This window comes from Pongo pygmaeus, chromosome 7, assembly GCF_028885625.2.
Source record: "Pongo pygmaeus isolate AG05252 chromosome 7, NHGRI_mPonPyg2-v2.0_pri, whole genome shotgun sequence".
In the NCBI taxonomy this organism is placed as follows: domain Eukaryota; kingdom Metazoa; phylum Chordata; class Mammalia; order Primates; family Hominidae; genus Pongo; species Pongo pygmaeus.
The window spans coordinates 154,111,847-154,132,490 of NC_072380.2; the positions used below are offsets into that span (position 1 = coordinate 154,111,847).

The following is a 20,644-nucleotide window of genomic DNA, read 5'->3' on the forward strand; positions in this document are numbered from 1 at the left end:
TACTAAAAGTACAAAAATTAGCCGGGTGCGGGTGTCAATTATCCCAGCTACTCGGGAGGCTGAGGCGGGAGAATCGCTTGAACCTGGGAGGCAGAGGTTGCAGTGAGCTGAGGTCGCACCATTGCACTCCAGCCTGGGCGACAAAGTGAGACTCCGTCTCAAAAAGAACAAACAAACAAAGACTGCGGGTTGGGAGGCCTGGGGCACTGATTCTGTCTTGGCGACTTCTTCTTGCCCCGTGATGGCCGCTGGGTACGCAGGGCTCATCCTTGGTGAGCATCCTGGGGAAAGGCCAGGAAAGGGGCGCAGCGCCGGGTGTTCCCTCCTAGCCTGGTCGCTCGGGGGGAGCGTTGACGGGGTGTAGGTCTGGTGCTCGCTCAGGTGGGCCAGGCACCCGCGCGCCAGGTGAGGCGGTGGGGCGGGCGGGGGAACACACGCCCCTGGCCCCTGCGCCGCCGTCACGGCCGCCCACCACCCGGGGGCGGGGGTCCTCGTGGGGTGCCCATTCCATCTCCCCGCCCACAGGCACTGGGCCCCGGGCAGCCACCGGGTTGCGGGGCTCCCGGCATCTCGGGCTCCCACTGCTCCAGGCCTGTCCCGGGGCGGGGAGCGTCTCCGTGTCCGCGGCGGGATTGCGGCGCGGGGGCCGGGCGTCCCCTGCAGGAAGCTGTTCTCGCTCGCCACCTCCTCCACCTGGGAGGGAACCGCCTGGATTTTGGGTCCCGCCCCCCTCTGCGCCCTGGGCCTCCACCTGTGTTCCCAAAGCGCAGCCCCGAGTCTGGGGCGCGGGGCGTGCCGTGGTGGGCGGAGGTTTCCATAGCCCCTCCCTGCCAGGGACGGCGGGGCGGGGCGGGGCGGGGCGGGGCGGGGCGGGGCCGGACCGTGCGCACCGGGAGGACGACAGGGGACGCCGGGGGTTCGCGTCAGTCAGGGCGCCGGGCAGGGTCCCGGGCAAGGTCCCAGAGGGCAAGCGAGGTCCCGGAGGGCAAATGGGGTCTTGGGTGCAGTCTGGGCGGCCCTGGCTCTCCGCCCCACTCCCGTCTGGCCGAAGGACCGCGACCATCCCTTTAGTCCCCACCACAGAGCGATCAGCCTGCGTTTTGCAGCAGGGCGCCCAGGTAACAGCGCCAGAGTGGCCCAGCCGGGACTTGTCCCCAGGTCCGGAGGCTCCTGGCTTCCGTGGGCCCCCAACTACGCAGGTCCCATCCAGGAGCCCCGTGGTGACACCCCCCCAACTATCAAAGTCCCTCGTCCCTTTCTCCCTAGTCTGAGCAGATCCCTTCTACCCCACACCCCGACCCTGCTGGGACCCCTTCCACGCCCCACAAATCAGAAGAGCCACTGAAGAAAACTCGCTTCCGGATTCAAACCCCAGCAGCTGGGTAACCCGGGGCAAGTCCCCTCCCTTTCATTTCCTCCACTGCCAGCTGCCAGTCACAGCCCTCAGTGGGGTGCCAGAGGACAGAGATGTCTCACTCTGCCTGTAGGAAGGTCAGTGGAGCGCTCTTCCAGCAGCCCCAGGACCCCGTATGTCGCCTGGGGCGGCAAAGCCAGGTGCACACACTGGGCCACCCCATCCTCAGCCCAGCGTGGCCACTCCTGCTGGCAGCAACAGCAAGCAGACTGCCTCCTTAAGACACTGGCTCCAGGGACAGTCAGGGACCCTTCAGCAGAGGTAGACCGCGGGCCCCACCCCAGCTCCACCAGAACAGGCCTGCAGAAGGCCCAGGCCTCAACCCCGCCTGAGCGGGCCTGTGTGTGGGTTCCAGGGACAGGCCCCAGATTTACCAGCTGGTGGGGCCGCTGGGAAACAAATGCTCTGGTACTTAGGCCCGGCTCCCCTCCGCAGGCCTCAGACAGCCCACTAGACCCACTAGGCTCCAGGAAGGCAGAGGGCAGGAGACTACAGGGAAGTGACAGACACACCCACATCATCATGTCAGAGGGAAAAGTTTATTGAGTCAGCCACAGAGGAACAGAGAACAGACGCAAGGAGGTTCTGTGTGCATGGAGGAAATCAGGGCACTGCACAGCCGAACCCTGTGCAGGACAGAGGCGCGCGGACAGCAGCGCATGCCACAAACATTCAGCTGGCAAAGAAACAGAGCAGAACCCAAGGGCTCTGTGTACACACAGACACAAACATGAGGCCACTGTTACCCAACTAATAGAAAAGTCATGAGAGACACGACACTTCCTTACGACCTCCTCCTCATAAAACGTAACATTATGTGTTTAACACACACTTAACACCATTGCTAAATCAGCAAGAGCTATTATAGTGCTCCAACTTAATAAGTTGATAAAAAGCTGTCCTGTGGCCAGTTCACAATGGAACTAAATAGTTTCGTTCCGAGATGCCTGGGGAGTTTCATTGGCAATGAGGCATTTCCTACAAACGGGTCATTCTGTCACCAGGGGATGGTCTCAGTCCACGGCACAGAGCGACGTGCCCCTGGCAGCCCTGTGGAGGGCAAGGGATGCCGCTAGGAAGGGTGCTCAGTCCCCCTGAAGGACCCAAGGAGGGGCTGGCCAAGGGGCCACCTTGAGCTCTGGCCAGAGAGTGATGGCTGGCTTTGCATGAGGAGGTGACAAGAACTTTAGGCTGGGTCCCCAACATGCTGTGTGCACGGGCTTTGTTCAACTCGGAACTGAACTGACACCTCTCCCAGGTGGTGAAGGGCAGAACCCCTCCCAGGAGCTCTCGGAAGCAGGGGTCCCTCACGACAGGCCTGTGGCACCAGGCTTGGAGGCAGGGAGCTGGTGTCTCTCAGAAGCGGCGCGTGCTGGTGGGAGGCAGAGGGACAAACGAGGCTGACTCCGCAGCAACAGTCCCTCGCACGCTGTGTGGTGGCTAAAGCTGGACCAAAGTTAAGAAGCGAAACAGCGTGGGAAAAGGTGTCCATCTTTTCTGAAGCCGGTTGATGTCTAGTGTGGACAGCAATATTTGGTGTTTTACAAACCTGGTCTCTAATAGGGGCCGCCATCGCTGGTGGCTGCACAAACCATTACCCATAGAAGGGAACAGTTTGTATCTTTGAGAGTATTTTTCAAACATGTCACCCGAACATCACCGCCCCAGCGGTGGGAGAGCCGAGGGTGGCCTGCAGCCCCGCTTCCGGCCTTCTTGTTGCTGCAAGGATGGCTTCCTGTTCAGCTCTGGGGTTCTAGGTGGTCACAGAGCAAGTCCTCCACACCTGGGGCCTTCAAGAAACACCTCCTGAGGGCTGTTGGGAGCCACTAACCATCTGAGGAGGGCTCAGTGGCCCTGCCTCCCCCCGGGGACAGGACTGGACAGAGTGCTTCTCCCGGGGGCCTGAGGCTTTCAAGGGCAGGTGACCAAGAGGCAGCACACAGCGCTGGCGTGTTCAGTGGCAGTTTGGATGATTCCAGCTAAGGCCCCTGCCTGAGAGTGAGTAAAACAACACTCCAAAGCTAGCTCTTCAGCCACCAGGGAACGCATGATGCCAGTCTGCCGACAGACCCAGGAAAGGGGGCACAGGCAGGCCGGCCCAGCTGAGCGCTCACGGCCTCTGCCCCTTCCCACCAGCTCGCATTCCTGCACCTGGAAACTTCTGCCATGTGTCAAGGGGAAGCTCATTAAAAGAGTCTTTACTTAGCTGACTTGTATAGGGAACAAAACCACCACAAATGAGACCGACATTACCCTAGTTTGGTAACTGGTCTTTGCGCATTACACGAGACTCGACCAACCAACACACCCTGCCTAACACTCCAGTCAGCGTGCAGAGGCACCCGGGCCACCAGCCTGCACAGCCCACACCCGAAGGGTGCCATGAGCCCAACTCCAGCTGCGTCCTCAGCACTGGATGGCTGGCCGGCTGGCCAGCTTCCCCAGGGAGCACCCGCACGGCCTCCTCGTCCCTCTCGGGCAAGGCTGCCAGCCACAGCACCTCCCCTTTGACACTGACCGGCGTCCCCAGCCCCGCCTTGGTACTGCATCTATCTGAGGTACAAGGTTAGAAGCCACAGACACCTGAGCTGCAGCCTGACCAACACAAGCTGTGGGCGCGATGGCGCTTTGCAGACAAGACAGCCTTCCCGCCTGCCCTTCTTCTCGGCTTCCCTTAAGACACAAGGTGATGACACGGACAGTTTCAAGTGAGTGCAATCTGGAAATAATCTCAGTGCAAGGGAGGGGTTGAGGCTAAAGATGTGGCGACCTGGTCCTCGCTGTGGCCAGGCCGGGCCCAAACGCACCGCCAGAGCCCTGGTCACCCACACCTGCCTCCCGGGAAGGCAGCTCCAGAAAGCGACTGTACTGACCTTGGACCCCAGCCCCCGCGGTCCCCTCATCTGGGGTCCGCACACTGACCTGCACGCTAAGAAGGGCTTTGCTTGCAAACACCTGAAGTGCTGATAGCTTGATGAGTCTACAAAGTGTGCAGACACTGACTCCTGTCTCCGAGGAGCACACAACAGTGTGCTTGTCCCTGGCTGGCACTGGCTTCCGGCACGTTCATACTCTGACAGTGGCTATGGCTAGGCCACCTGGAGGGCACTGAATGGCCTTTGTTGTCCTTCAGATTAGTCGAGGCTGGGATCTCAAGGGTTAACACACTGTTCAGAGGGGGGTTGCGAAGCCCCTCTTCCTCCTAAAAAATCAAGTCGCAGCCAGGCCCTGAGACTTCTGCACTCCCAGCTGGCGAGGAATCGGCTTTGGTGAGCCCTGGATCCGGCCCCTGGGCCTTCAGATGAGGGTGGGAAGCCTCAGGCAAGGGGTGGCCCCCAGATGAACCCGCATTTGGTGTGGTTTGGGTCGGATCTTGATTCGGGTCAGGCCACTGCCACCCCACATCCGCTGCTCTCTTGCCTCCATCTGTTTTACAGTTGTCAGGACGAGAAGCCAGAGAAACCAGCTAAGACGGAAGCTGCGCCTCGAGATCCTGACAAGTACAGCTAGGTCTCAGAGAGGGGATCTACAGTCTTAAAGCCACTAGAGGATCAAGTTGCATAGAGTGAGCTGCCATGGACGCCCGGCCAAGGTGAGGAAGCCAGGGGTGCTGTCCCCCAGAGAAGAAGGGCCACAGTGCCCAGCCCACGGGGCTCCTGCTGGCCGGAGGGCTCGCAGCAAAGCTGGCGGCACTTTCAGTAGCCGGACTTGCCCTGTCCAAGCACGAAGTTCACAAGGCCATTCTCAAGTTTTCACACATCCAGAAAATGTTCTTGAAGTCTTGAAGTCAGTCCTCTGCGATCCTGGGACACCGTGGCCTGGCAGACGCACCGTGCGTGAGCAGGCACCCAACTGCCACCCGGACACAAACACACAATCTATGAAGTGCCACCAGCGGCAGGAGACACGGCAAGACCAGAGGCCCATCAAGTACATTAAACAGTCGTTCCTTTAAATACACAGAAAATTCAAGTAATTTATTTAAAAACTGCTTTAGTTTCATCTTGAAATATATATACGTGTATATATATATTTGCTCTAGAATGATCATATATTGCAGCATGATTCTCATGCATTTCAAAGTACTTTATTTAAAAAACAACTTGAGGCAGCAAAAGTATTAAAATTGTCTGACTTTATCCGTGTGATGTGCGGGGCCTCCCTGTCTCCTGATCTCAGTAAGCTTAAACTGACCGTTTCAAATCGGCTTAGTTCTAAAGAGACTGTGGTTTGGAAAACATTTCGAAGTAGCTGCAGTACTTGCCCGAATTTTGCTTATTCGTTGAAACCAGAACGACTGTGCGGAGCCCTCCGGTGACAGGGGCCTTAGCTGTCCCAGACTTATGCTTCCCTTTGCACCTGTCCTGATTCCAGCGTTGAGCAGGTGGGCAGGCGAGCAGGCGAGGAAGGCATGGAGTTCCGACAGGTTCCAGCACGCATGTCCCCTTCGCAAGCGGGGGAGGCCCTCGCACATCCACACACCCGAGGTAGCCTTGCGGCGGGACTTGGGAGGCAGGGCCCGCCGGGAGCTCTGCTCGCAGGAATCCCCAGCAAATGGTTTAGAGACGAATCAAAGTGCAGTGAAAGTCAATGTTTCCTTCCCCCTGACATTGGGAGGGGTCTGGAGGGGCAACCTGGCCTCCTAGTAGAGTCCTTCAGATGGGATGAGCGGGGTCACGTAGCTGGGCGCAGACACACTCACACACGCAAGCAGGAGCTCACCTGGAGCTCACGCTCCGCCCCCAGGTGGTGCCCAGCCCATCCCTGGGCAGGGTGTCTGGGAGCCGCCCCTGCAAATCACTGTCTTCTGCCCAGGCCCCCCGGACCAGCCTCCTCCCAGCTTTGGTGTGCGGCCACTGCCCAAGGACAGGGCTGCCCTGGGCACAATGTGTCAAACTCGCTGAGGAAAAGAAGATACATTGTTCTTCTAAGAAAACCACATTGTGGAAAAGAAAATTTTTTTTCTAAAATAATCATAAAGAAAAATACTCTCCAACAGCTGCGGCACCAGCCAATGTGACGAGATCTGACAGACGTCAATACCTGCAGGCGTCTACAGAGAGGAAATTTGATAAAAATATTTTAGTCACTGACTACACTACCATTATCTGAAGCATTCAGATAAGACCTAGCAGAGAATGTCAGATTTTGTTTTCAATTATAATTTTAGAAATGCAAAATCTTATTTTTTCTAAATTGCTTATTGTCTATATAAATGTTTTATATAATTTTAAAACATGCAGAATAATATACCTGCAGAATAAAAGAGCTGAAATTAAAAGATCTTTTTCAATTAAAAAAAATATTTCAAATGATTTTTTTAATTATCGAAAAAGTGGTTAGTGTGGTATTTGCCTAGTAGCTCAAACCTACCCTACGACTACTGAATTGTGGCTATGGGGGCGGAGGGGCTCTGGCCCGCACTGCCGGGTCGGCCACAGCATCTGCAGGGCTCCGCGGTGTCTCTGCTCCTGCCCGTGGCCTGGCCCCGCCACTCACCCGCCCGCCCGCCCGCTTGGTGGAATGTGTGTAAACAGGAGTGCGGCTCAGACCACGGACTCCGTCTCCACCGGTCCCTGCAGGCCCGCCTTTCGCGTGAGCTTCAGCACGGTGGGCTTTCCGCTGTTCCCGCTGGCCCCACCTTCGCTGGCCAACTGGGAAGACAGGCCTTTCTGCTCCTCCTTGGCCTCCTCTGACACGTCGGGATAGATCACCAGAAATGTGGCCGTCAGGAAGCCCAGGAAAGAGCCCACAGAGGCCACCATGGGGATGACGCGGACAGTCCCCACGGCGTCGACCACGCCCCCGAGGGCAGAGGCCACCAGGATCTGTGAGATGTACACCTGGCAGGACAGGATGGCGCAATCGATGCCAAACCCTCGCTTGGAGTTCCCGGGGCTGTGGTGGATATACTGCAAGAGAGCAAACGAGGCGGTGAGTGGCTGGAGAAGGTAGCTGCCACCAGCGCTTCAAAACTGTGAGTATTAACCCAGAAGCCTGGAAACATGACTTGTCTTCCACCGAGTCCCTTGGCAACCACTCCTGCCTGAGCACCCTCAAGCCCCAGCTCCTGCCCAGCACTGTGCAGGCAGGAGAGGTGGGAGGTTCTAGCTCAAGGAGAGGGCAGGTGTGGAAGCAACTCTGTCAATCCCATCGGGACGTGGGCTTCCCAGGAACCTGGCCTCCAGTCTCAAGGAGAGGTGGCAGGGCCAGGCTCCACCAGGCGGGCTCCCCCTCACCCTGGTGGTCTGCAGCAGGGGCTGAGTGGGGAGGGGTGCCGTGAGCCCAGGTTGATGCCTCCCAAAGTATAACTGCAGGTGGCCACGTGCAACAAAGGCTGGACACATGGAAAGAGTGAGCAGTTTCACTTGTGTTTCTTTCACAAAGATACAAAAGAAAACTGCTGTACATATATTACTACCATTAGACAGCATCTCTGCAAAGGCCTTTTCCTAGAGATAGTGAAAAAAAGGTCAGTCCACTAAGAAGCTAAAAAACAAAGCAGCTCTAAATCTGTGTACCATAATCACAGTGACAGATTGTTATATACCTTCCATAAAGTAGACAAAAGCAGTAAGAGAAGAGCTAAGCAATGTCAAGGTTGACCTCACAGACAGAGACGGGGCACTAGGTGGAGGACCCACATTCTTTCCAAGCGTACATGGAACATTTACCAACACGCGTGATGTGCTGGGCCACAAAGGAAGCCTCAGCTAACTGTAAGGCTGCAACCACATGGGGTATATGTTCTCTGGCCATTAAGGAGTCACACTGGAAATCAGTAACAACAGGACAACTGGAAAAAGCCCAAATGTCAGAAATTCATCAATGTCCTTCTAAATAATTCATGGTTCAAGATAGAAATCGTAATGAAAATTATAAAAATCTTTTAAAAGAAAACACAACATTAAAACCTGCATGGTACAGCTAAAGGTGTGTGTGGAGGGAAACTGACCTTAAATACAAATATTAGGCTGGAAATCAGAGTAAGAAATGAGCAACAGCAAATTAAACCAAGACATAACGGAAGGCAGGAGACAGCAAAGGGCGGCAATGAACGCGCAAGCACGCGGACACGCAGCAGGGAGGACTGAGACACCAAAGTTTCTTTGAAACACAAATAAAATCAATAAAGTCTCAGATAACTAATACGGGAGGAAAAAGGTGTTATCACTATAGGTTCCATCACATTAGATCATAAGAGAACAATTTAATGCTAATAATTTTGAAAGTGCAGATGAAATGGACACATTCTGAGAAAAACACAAATTAAAGCATCATACTCTGGGCTGGGCACAGTGGCTTCCACCTATAATCCCAGCACCTTGGGAGGCCAAGACGGGTGGATCACCTGAGGTCAGGAGTTTGAGACCAGCCTGGCCAACATGGTGAAACCTCGTCTCTACTAAAAATACAAAAATTAGCCGGGTGTGGTGGCAGGCACCTGTAATTCCAGCTACTCGGGAGGCTGAGTAGCTAGAAGGCAGAGGTTGCAGTGAGCCGAGCCGAGATCGCACCACTGCACTCCAGCCTGGGCGACAGATCGAGACTCTGTCTCCAAAAAAAAAAAAAAAAAAAAAAAAGCATCATACTTCCTAGTAAGATATTAAATACTCCCCTGTTGAGTTTGAAAGAGCAAACACCACTTCTAGGTATTTAGTATTGGAGGTTCCAGCCATTCCAAGAAGGCAAGGAAAATAAGTAACAGGTACCAAGGATCAGGAAGGAGAAAACAGAGCTCATTAGACACAGATGATGTGGCTGTGTACGTAGATGGCCCAAAGAATCTCCAGATGTGCTGAGGATTAATAATAGAAGGGCATGTCACACTGATGCACTGAGGATTAATAATAGAAGCATATGTCACACTTAGGGATAGGAAGTTCCATACTACAAAGTCATTCACTCTCCCCAAATTGACCCATATAATTTGTTTTTAATTTTAAAAGCCCAGAAGCTGAATCTAACATTTAGATGACAAATAAATGGTTGAGAATAGCCAAGACAATCTTGAAGAAGAACAAAGTTGAGGGATTTCTACTACCAGTTTTCAGGACTTATTATAAAACTAGTTAGAGACAGTTGACATTTGTCCAAGAATAGACAGACTAGCAGAAGAGAAGAGAGCGGAAACACATGCTTACACGGAAGCCCAATTTATGGCAAAGATGGCACTGCACAGAGGGGCGGGGAGCAGCGCTGGGTCATGACCTGGGTAGACACCCATATGTAGGGAAAAAAATAAAAGTCTTGAACCCCTACCTCAAACCACACACACCACATCTACTCCAAGGAGACTGTCAACCAAGAGGACGGGCACAACAGGAGGTGTTTGTGGCAAGGGACGTTCCTGCAGTGCTACCTGTGACAGCCCCAACCTGGAAGCACCCGAAGGCTCACAAAGCAGGTGCATCTGGCCACACACTGTGACATGAAAAGGCTGGCCATGCTGCCGCCAGTAAGCACGTGAGTGAATCCTAGAGGATGAAGCCAGATGTTTCAGCTGCATAAAGTCCAGAAAGAGGCAAGAGTCTGCCTGTGCTGTGGCTACTGAGCATTTGAGAGAAAGCTCGTCTCATCTGTGATGTGCTCTGATGTAACATACACACAATTTCAACGATTAGCAAGAGTGTAAGGTATCTCAATGACTTTTTTCCTATAGAGTACATGTTGAAATAATGTTTTAGATATACCAGGTTCAATAAAATATGCTATGAAAATGGCTTTCACTGGCCTTTTCACTTTCTAAATGTGGCTACCAGGAAGTCTAGGCATACCTGGGTGGCCTTCCTCCCATCCAAGTGGACAAGGCTGGGCTGGAGCTTCCCCCTCGGGGAAACGTGACTGGGCCCGAGGGGATCAAAGGGACAGGGACAGTGCTTTTGCCTCCAGAAGCCTCTGTGAGGTGCTGGGGGGTGAGGGCAGCTGAAGGAGAAGACCCTTTGTGGCCAGGGACCGACCAGGGGCAGGTGGTGGCTCTGTGGGCTTTGGAAGGGGCCATCTCAGAACTGGAGAGGGAGGAGGGCCATCTGTGTCATGAACATCCCCCCGGGGAAGCACAGGGCTCTGCTGTGTGTGGAGGGAAGGCACTCAGGAGGCTGGAGCGCAGCTCTCAGGGCTACAGTGGACGCACCTGCTTGATGTCGTGGTACTGGCCCAGCAGGGCGTACGGGCAGTAGGAGATGCTCATGGAGACGATGCCCATGGTGCTGATGGTGACCATGGCGACGTAGACATTGGGAAACATGGCCATTACGGCTGTGCCGACAGAGAAGCCCAGTGTCCCCAGCACGTAGATCACCCTGACGCTCAGGTCGTAGTTGTCCAAGTACTTCTGTAACAGGGCTGCAGAGAGGGGCACAGGGACAAGGACAGTGGGCAGGCGGCTGGCTCCTGTCAGGCTCCCTCCACCATCCCTCCCCTCGCCCCCCACATCCCCAGACCTCCACTCCTTCCAGGTGAACCCAGACCCGCTCAGGCAGGCACAGCTGGCACAGGCCTCCGGCACGTGTTTGTAGCTCACGGACCCGCTGGGATGCCACAGTGGCTCCAGCACCACAGACAGAAGTTGGCCCTCCTTGTCCCAGACCCCATAACCCCGCCCTTCCTGCAGTCCCCAGGGGCCCCCTGCGCTGCCAGGCCAATCTGGGCCTGCTCAGTGGCCTTCTCTGGCCATACACCCAGGACGATTTCTTCTCCTGATGTGGGCAGCAGTGGACAGTCCTGCCTCGGGAACACACATTTTTGCTGGTTTTTCTCATGGGCACCGCTCTGTTCTTCCCTCACCCTTCCTGATGCCGCGGCTCAGACGGCACCTCTTCTGGGAAAGTGCTCTGCTGAGAATTCCTCTGTTCAAGCGGTGACAACGCCGGTTGCCAATGCGCCGGCTGCCGCTGACCAAGAGGCATTTACTTCGGCTGTCCTCAGGCCGAAATGAAGCTGGCCTTCCCCATGTTCAGAGTCCAGGTGGGCCAGCCCGATTCACACTCGGCTCAGAGACCCCTGACCCAATTACCCCTGGTTCCCGGTGAGCCTCGCCGCAGGACGGAAGCCTGCCACCCCAGCCCCATCCCTCAGGGTGAAATGTGCCTGGGCCCTGCTCCTCCACTGCTCTGATCGCCAGGCCTCCATCCAGCTCTGTGCTGGGGCCAGGGACAGCGTGTCTGGAGGCGGCATTGACGTGGGACAGCATCGTGGGACCGCACAAGCAGGAGAGGCCCGAAAAGGGTCTCAGAACCACACTGCTTCTGGTGCCAGCCCACAGCGGCCTTTTCCCTAAAACGAGGACATGGGAATGTCGATGCTTCTCCCCAAGGGGCGGCCCTGTTCTGAGGGACCCAGAAGTCAGTGCGACTGATGGCCCCAGCTTCTGAGGTGCAGGATTCTCTCGTCTGCATTTCTAATCGCTGAGTTTTCTGAGGTGCGAGTGCTGACCTGACTTGGGGAGCTCTTACCTGAACAAATAGCACCAGTGGCGGCATAAATGACCAGGCCCCAGCAGCCCATCTTGACCCCGGCGTTGTAGGCTTGCCAGGCGGTCGAGTTCGAGGGGGCCTGTTCCGGAAATGAGACGGGGGCTGACGAGGGCATCTGCTGGGCCCTGCAGGCCAGGAGCGTATTTCCCATGGGAACTGCTGGCCAGCTGCTCATTCTAAGAGCGGTGACAGGAAAGTCCCATCCAGGAGGAGAGCCCAGCCCAAGTCGGTTGCTATCTGTAAAGCATTTCCATGCCTCCCAGACCACGAATGGTCTGTGATGTGACTCTGCCACCGCAGCAAGAGGTAGAGGGTTCTGCGTGCTCCCCGGTCCCCAGTCTGGGCTGGTCTGCACTTGAAGAAGTGAGGCTCCCGCAGCCTCCGCCGTGGCCCTCTCGGAGCCACTGCATGGAGCAGCTCAGACTGGACCAGAAAGGGAGGGACCGTATGGAGACAGGAGGCCCGAGCGTGTGCTGAGGGCACCTTGGTTCTCCTGGCAAACGCAGCCACAGGTGTGACCCAGCCGTTACCACAGGGACCAGAAGAGCTGCCAATGAGCCTGGCATGGGCAACAGCAGGCCATTATCTTAGCTGCCGTTCTGGGGTAGTCTGACACACAGTAACAGACACCCCGTTCACACCAGAATCAGCATTCACGACTGCTCACCACGGGCCTCACTGCAACCCACCCCGTGACCCCAGGATGGCCCCCACCAAGTTCCCAGAGGCACGCGTGGGCCAGCTGCCTGCCACGGGTCCCTCACCTGCACAGGAGGCACCGTGCGGCCTCCCTGACACGCGTGGGCACGAGGAAGAGGACCCCCGGCCCAGCCCGTGAGCTTCTCAGTGAGCCGCAGGTGGGCAGAGAGAGCGGCCCCGCTCCAGTGGCCGAGCACTCACCTTGGGGTCGCCTTCGAAGATGACCTGGCCCATGAAGTCGGTGTAGAACACGGCCTCGGCGATGACAGAGAACCAGGTGAGGAGGTGGCAGAGGCACAGCCGCATCAGCTCCCTGGGCATCTTCAGCATGGAAAGCCACAGCAGGCGCACGGTGGTCTCGCCCTCCCCCTCCTCACTCTCGGTGTCCCCACTGGAGTTGGTGGCCCCGCTCTGGTTCCGGTGCCGGTGCCGCTGCCGCTGCCGCTTCTGCATGTCATACAGGTCGCTCATGCTGCGCGACGGCTTGATCAGCACCACCGCGTTGGCGCGCCGGTAGCGGTAGCAGTGGGACCCGAGCTTGCCATAGTAGGAGAAGGTGCTGGAAGCATGCCTGCGGAACGCGTGCCGCCGCCGCCGCACGGAGCTCGATGTGGCCGAGGGCTTCATGTCTACCCTGGTGTAGCCGCCGAGGGCGTCTTTTGTGGGGGAGCCACTTCCGTTTGGGACTTTAGCTTCATTCAGGTGGTTATCCAGCAAGGCCTCGTCCTCCTTGGTGACTTCCTTGAGAAAGGTGGCCAGGCGGGGCAGCTCGGTCTTGGCGAGCTCCTGGCTGGTGCTGCGCGGGGTGGCGGGGTAGGAGGCGTCGTGGAAGATGGAGGGCTCGATGTCGTGCAGGAAGAGCAGCTCGGGCTCCAGGTCCAGTGCGGTGTCTGGCACGTGCAACGCCGAGTCGCTCTTGCTGCGCACGATGTCCACGTCCAGGTAGTCCAGGGCCAGCTCGTGCTCCGACTGCACCTCGTCCGGGAAGGCAGGGACGCTGTGCAGCTCGCCCCCGTCCGGGGCGCCGGGCTCCTCAGTGCTGCGCTCCTGCTGCGGGCTGTACTGCTCCTCTTCGATGCTGAACAGGTGCAGGGACACGGACACCGTGAAGATGATGGCGGCGAAGAAGAAGAGCACCTGGTTCTGGGTCCGGAACCAGCTGCCCAGGAAGGTCTGGGTCCAGTCCAGCCCACCCAGCACGTAGCCGATGGCTCCGCCGAGGCCTGTGTGGGAGGAAGCGGCAGCCAGTGAGCCGGTGGCACCAGGCCACAGGGGGAAAGCTCTGGGAGGGCCTCTCCCTCTAACAGGGGCTGGGGCTGCCCTCATGATGGATGTCAGGGGATGGAGAAGGAGAAAGCAGTAGGAAAAACAAAACAAGAAACTGCAGCTGCCGCTGGGTCTGAGAATTCTGACCCAACAGAACTGCCCCTTGATCAATGAAGGGCAGACTACCCCAGGACGGACACAAGTGTGCGCCTCTCTGCACTGAAAGGCATTCCCTCTGCATGCGGAGCTGGCCACATTCACCCTGGATGGGAGTACTGCCCTGCTGGAGGGCAAGGTCAGTGCAGGGCTGCGAGGTTCACTGTGCGAGCATGCACGTCACCCTCTGCAGGCCTGGCCTCCTGCCCCTTGAGGCTCCTCAGTGCCTTGGCCTCACTGTGCTCAGTGGTCAGGAGGGGCTGCCCCTGGTTACCTTCCAGCCCTAAGACCCTACCCACTGCCTCAACCCTCCAAGCAGCCTGATGAGGCAGTGCTAACATAGGCTCCTGTCCCCTCCCCACACCGGGCCCGGGCACGTTGGACCCCGGCCACCCAGCCTCGGTGCGGCAGCGTTACCGGCAGAGAAGGCGTGGATGTTGAGGGCCATGTCCTGCTCCTCGCTGTCCACCACGTCCAGCAGATAGGCGCGGATGGGTCCCTCGGTGGCATCGGCGCTGAAGTCCAGGACCACCACCCCCAGCACTGTGAGCACGATGCCGATGGGCTGCCGGTTGGGGACATCGCCGAGGGCCAGACCTGCGCAGTGCACACGGGAGGGCGGTCAGGTCCTCAAGCACTGGCTAGGGTGGGCCTGAGAGCAAACAGCCACATGGAAGGGGCATGCGGAGGGGGCACGGCCACAAAACCATGCCAGCCTTCCGGCGCAAGAGAGAGAGGCTCTTAGGCACAGAGGCAGCGGAATGGAGTTGGGCTTTGTTCCACGCACTTCTGAGGGTTCCAGGGTTTTTCTCCCCCTTCGGTTAGCTGTTTATCGGACCTCTAAGGGTTTACGCGCCCTTGACGTTTTTCAAACAGAAAGGGGAAGAATGCACCTTTCTACCCCGGCCGTCAGAGGACGGCTGCTGTGCTGGAAGCACGAATTCACTGTCGCTAAGAAGGCCACACATGGTAGCGCAGACGCCCACGGGGAAAGGCGTTCATGCCGCAGACAACCCGCAGGGGACACTGACGAGGTTTCACGAGGCAGGCGCAGGGGGTCTCGCTGGGCCTGCTCTAGGTCTGAAAGGAAATGACACCCCAAACTCTAGGGGCTTTGCACGCAAGTTCTCAGGGCGGCCTGGGTTCAGGAGGTGTGGCTCTGGAGAGAAAGATGCCCGTGGCCTCACCTCACCTATGAGTCCTCCTGCAGTGGACTTGCCGGCACTCAAAAGCAGCTGTCCCCACCCATGTCCCTCCTGCCTCAGGGGAGTCTGACCCTGAATCCAGATCAATGTTGATGGCTGAGGCTCACCTTGGGTCTCCACTTCCCACCAGGGAGACAAGCAGTGCCCTCCTGACAAGATTAGAGGAATTGTGGGCCAGGGCCCGGGACCCAGGCCTGAACGCAGATACACCTGTCCCGTGGGAGGCGCGGGAGAAGGGCTTTCTGCCCAGGTGGTCCTTGCTGGCCTCCTCAGACCACGGGCAGGCGACGGCTCTGAGGCAGAGGGGCTGGGACTCCCAAGCTGGCTGCCATCTGGGTCACATTTGGGCAGGACCACCCCCAAGGACACAGCCCTGGGAAGCCACGTTGTTCCTGCTGCATCTCAGTGATAGCAGGGAGGGGAGGGCTGCTCCCGAGGGACACGGACAGGCAGGGGGCTGGCAGCTCCGTGCCCAGCAGGCGCCAGGGCAGCTGCAATGCCCCACACGCAATCAGAGGCATCACCTGTTGGCGACAAAGCCCACCCCACGGCCAGTGCCCACTCAGGCTCTGAGAAGTGTCCCGGGGCCTCTCCTCCTGCCGCTCAACTCCCTCAGCTCCCTCCGCATCAGTGCAGACCCGGGGCAAGTTCCTCTAGTTCAGAACACAGATTAAGCTCCTCTGTCTCAAAAAGTTCTTGCCAGAAAAATGTTTTAACAGTTTTGATGGATGCCCTCAAGGCAAAAACTATTTTCCCACACAGAGTAGCTTTAATTCAAAAGAAAACAACAACCAAGAAGGCAAAACACAAACATCAAACCAGGTTCTGGACATTTTAACACCAAGTCGAAGAAAAGGAGAACAAAAAAAGAAAAGATAATTTCTGAAAGAATGCTGGAAACAGGACGTGGTGTCAGATACGCATTAAAAACAAATGATCACAACAGGAAGTGTTTCCCTGTGAACAGGTTCCTCCGGCTTTCCCACATGGGGCCGGCTTCGGCGCTGCCAGGGGTGGTCACCGCTAGGGGTGGTCACCGCCAGGGCGGCCCCGGCAGCCCAGCCAGGCCCACAGAGGGTCAGCCTGAATATTCAACACCATTCAGCTTTTACTGAGAGGAGCTACCCAGGGCCAGGACCCCGTCTGTGTTGTGAGGACACCAGGTGTGGCTGAGAAACTTACCGATGGCAGAGCCGTTAAGGAAAAGTGCAACGCCAAAGAGGACGCCAACGCAGAGGGCGAGGATGAAGGGCCGCCGGCGGCCCCAGCTCAGGGTGCACCGGTCACTCGCAGACCCAATGAGAGGTGTGAAGATGAGGCCAAGGATGGGGCTCAGGAACCAGGTGAGGCTGTAGTACTGCTCCGGAAGGCCTGCAAGGGACACGAGGGCCGTCGCACACGCAGGCACTGGCCGGGCTCTGCCACAGTCTGCCTGGGAGCCCCACGACAGGCAGGTGCCTCTGTGTACGTGCACGCATGCGCACATGCCCTGCTCAGGTTGTCTCCACGGGGTAGGCTTTCCTTTTTCTGCAAGGCCAGGTGACCTGAAATCAACCTAGCCCCAACTGTAAGCATCAGGTGGCCAGAGAAAAGCAGCCAGGCCTTGGAGGGCCAGTGGGCCCCACCTGCATGGGCCCGAGCCTAAGGAGCAGCACACACAGACTGTGCAGGCACATGGAGGGTGCCCCGCCCGGGGCTGGACACAGGGCTGAGAGCCCCTCCACACTGCTGGTGCTGTCCAGGGCCTCGGGGGTGCTGAAGGCCACTTTGAGAGTGGCAGGCACAGGGCCACTGTCCCTCGACACCAGACAGTCTACAAGAGCAGGATGGTGACTGCAGCTTCACAGAGGCAGGAAGGGCCCATGACTTCTGGACCTCACTGGCTGAAAATGTACCACGGAGGGTCCTGCAGAGGGTCCCCACAGCCAGCAAAAGGCTGTTCTGTGTGGCCACTGAGTGGGGGTGGGGGGATGCACCACGAGTGTCTCCAGCTGGAGCCAAGGGGTTGCAGATGGCACCTGTCACGCTCACGTTCTCCTTGCTGACCACCCAGAGAGGTAGGAAATACTGTGCCTATCGCAGACAGGGAAACTGAAGCTCGGAGAGGTTAGGTAATCTACCCCAGGTCACACAGCTAGGACTCCAGCCCAGGGCTACCTGACTTCAAACTCTGTCCCTGAGTTTACACACTGCCTCCCTATCACAGAAACCTGCGTGTCCATCACCAACCAGGTGGGCACACAATGTCGGCCCAGTCACAAGCACCACAGCCTGGGAACGAGCGGCCACCTTGTGCAGCCGTGCGCACGAGCACACTCACAGCGCTGAGCGAAGAAGCCACAGACGACCACGCACCTCTGACGCCTGTCGTGTGATGTCCAAAGGTGCGGAAAGGACTCTCCACTGTGAGAACTTGGGTGCCAGTTGCCCTTGGCAGGGGGCAGTGGCTGAAGCGGGGTGGGGTGTCTGTTCTTGATCTGGATGGGAGTCCCACGCTCCAGTCACGTGGTGTCAGGGGACTTGAGATCTGTGCCCTCTCCCCATACTATACATCAGTAAAACACTTCCTCACAAAATAAAGGTGCTTGGCATGCCAGCAGCTCATCTGGCTAACATTGTACACTGCCAAAAGCCATTGAGAATACTGTGTTGAGCTAGCAAGAAAAATAAACTTGTGTGGGAGGAAGAAATCATTTTCAGAGGAGGAGGGAAGCACCTTTCAAAATTATTGCTAATGTGCCCACTAAAAAATTTATGCATTAGGCTGAGAATTTAAGGTGTTTGCGTTGACCTTTGCACTGCACACAACTTCAGGAAGGGTGAATTTTATTCTTACTTGGAGTCAGCAGAAAGGACTGATGTTTCAGGAAACGAGAAGTCTGTGGAGTGTGTCCACTGGATGGGTGAGAGTTTAAGTGGCAGACCCGGGTTCCTCAGCGTCACCGGAGCCGAGTCCCTGCCCTTGTTAGTAATTATCCATCAGGAAGCCCATTTCTCAGAAAAGTCTCTTTATCAAAACTACGCAGAGGGCGCAACACTCAAAACTTCAGAACGAATGGGAAGCGGTCGTTACTGCCACCACACGCAGACGGTACCAATGTATGTCGGCAAACCCGTGCCAGGCAGCCCCTCGCAGAGCTGCGGAGCCTGGGTGCGGTCCTGGCTCCTCTGGATTGGGCACCCAGAAGGGCTCTGGGTGTCTCCTGTAGCAGCACACTGGTTCTCACCTCCCTGCCTGGGAACCCCTCCTGCTGTCACTTTTCAGACTCCTTGGGGACCATCCGCCCAGGAGGCCCCCACCAACCCTGCGCACGCCAGGTCCTGCGTTTTCCACACAGCATTGAAGCCACCTCGGCCACCCACACGCACTCACGAGAGACTGTGCCCCCAGAGGGCCATAGCTGCTCACTCCTCTCTCTCCACCACTCACCCCAGTCTGGCACCAGATGGGACCTGTGACCCACAGAGGGCTCGAACACTAGCTGACCTGAACCAAACCACTTTACCATTTCCAGCAGTCCTCTTTCCTTTCTGAAAACTCTGACTTTTCATCTGATATCCCTTCGCTTAATCCTGAAGGATTTTCTGTAGTTTTTTTTTAGCATTTCTAATAGGAGGGGCTCTGCTGACGACAAATGCTCTTGGATTCTGTCTGAACTCTCCTTATTACACTTATACTCTTGAAGAATATTTTTGCTGCACACAGAATTCTGGGTTAATTCCTCCCAGCCCAGATCTTTGAAGATGTGATCGACTGTGTTCTGAACCGCATGGTTTCTGACAGGGCAGCTGTGGTGATTCCCATGAGTGTCCCCTTGTATGTCATGGATCTTTTTTCCTCTGGCTGCTTTGAAGATTCTCTTTACTGCTGCTTTTCAGCAGTTTGACAATGACAAGCCTAGACAGGGATTTCTGGACATACAGCCTAGTTGGGCTTTCTGGAGCTTTATGAATTTGTAGATTTATACTTTTTGCCAAGTTTAGAAAACATCCCGTTCATCCCGTTATGTCTTACTTCAAAGCTGTGGGTTTTTCGTTTTGTGTGTGTGTGTGTTTTTTTTTTTTTTTTTTTGGATTTTGGAGACAGGGTCTTGCTCTGTCACCCAGGCTGGAATGCCGTGGCGCAATCTCAGCTCACTGCAACCTCCGGCCTCCTGGATTCAAGCAATTCTTGTGCCTCAGCCTCTCGAGTAGCTGGGTACAGGTGTGAACCACCACACCCGGCGGCTAATTTTTGTATTTTTTGTAGAGACAGGGTTTCGCCATGCTGGCCAGGCTGGTCTCAAACTTCTGAGCTCAAGCAATCTGCCCACCTCGGCCTCCTGAAGTGCTGAGATGACAGGCGTGAGCCACTGTACCTGCCCCTGCAAAGGTTTTACATCCCATTCTGTATTTCCTTTCTTCTGGGGTTCCCATGACAGACATCAGACCTTTGAGATCGTCCCTCTGTTTCCTGGAGCATTCTTCATTTCTTTTTTTCAGGCTTTAATCTCTATGTGATCATTTCTTTGACATATCATTAAGTCCACTGACTCTTCTGTCCTCTCCAATCTGCTGTTAACCCCATCTGGTTCATTTTCTATTTTGATACTGTATTTTTCAGACCTAGAATTTCCACTTGGCTCTATTTCTGTAGCTTCCATTTCTCTGCTGGGACTCCCAGCTCTCCATTCTGAGCGTGTTTTCTGTCCCTGGGCGTAGTTTACGCACACCCATCTGACCAGCGCAACACACGACATCATTGTGGGTCAGCCCCCACTGCTGCCGTCCTCCAGCAACGGTCGCCTTTTCTTTTTTAAAAAAACATGTCTAATAACATTGAGTTGTATCCTAGACACTGTGAATGATGTGTCATAGACTACACTGCTATATTCCTCTGAGAGTGTTCATGGTTTTATTTAACACGAGGGTTTGAAATTCCCACCCCATCTCCTAACTCCGCCCTAACTCTGCCTGTGGGTTCTTCAAGAAAGGCAGAGTGGAGTTATCTATCCAAGTTTTAGCCACCCTGTGTTGCGTCAACGAAGGCCAACAGTTGGGTTAAAAGCGGTGCCAAGAGAGAAACCCAGACATTCCCTCTTCCAGCTGTCACCTTCCTACTTGGTTTCTGCCCCGAGCGCTGGCTGGGTGTCAGGAGGGCGGGGAGGAGCTGCAGGTGCAACCCAGCCCACCTAATCTAGAGGAGGCGCTGCGTGCACAGGCCTGTCCCGCCTTCGTGCTGCCAACCCCAGGAGACGGGAAGATGCTGGGTCCGGAGCAGCCCTGGACCAGGCAGCCGTCCCCAGCCCAGAAGGGAGGCTTCTCAGCCTGGGAGACAAGAAGACACAGGGCACTGGGGGCAACTGCTGGGCCAGGCCCTCGGCTCCCAGTCCTCCTGTGGAGGCCGCTTCTCCACCCTTGCCCCACAGGTCCCTCCAGAGCCTGGGGGG

At 56.4% G+C, this 20,644-nt stretch overlaps 1 protein-coding gene and 1 pseudogene across 3 annotated transcripts in view; both read right to left on the reverse strand.

Moving 5' to 3' along the window:
- Positions 1-1,939: 1,939 nt before the first annotated feature.
- Positions 1,940-2,987, reverse strand: LOC129042707 (uncharacterized; annotated as a pseudogene).
- A 2,389-nt stretch (positions 2,988-5,376) lies between these two features.
- Positions 5,377-20,644, reverse strand: part of SLC45A4 (solute carrier family 45 member 4) — a 95,135-nt gene continuing 79,867 nt past the window's right edge. For 2 of the 3 annotated variants that reach the window (XM_054498970.2, XM_054498971.2), the window contains 6 exons: positions 16,398-16,586; positions 14,428-14,607; positions 12,790-13,811; positions 11,869-11,968; positions 10,548-10,759; positions 5,377-7,326 (listed from right to left, as the gene is read on the reverse strand). In XM_054498970.2, coding sequence (XP_054354945.1) covers positions 6,961-7,326; positions 10,548-10,759; positions 11,869-11,968; positions 12,790-13,811; positions 14,428-14,607; positions 16,398-16,586 — 2,069 coding nt within the window. In that variant the 3' untranslated portion in view covers positions 5,377-6,960. The remainder of the gene's footprint in view (positions 7,327-10,547; positions 10,760-11,868; positions 11,969-12,789; positions 13,812-14,427; positions 14,608-16,397; positions 16,587-20,644) is intronic. The other variant, XM_063669140.1, reaches the window with a different exon arrangement.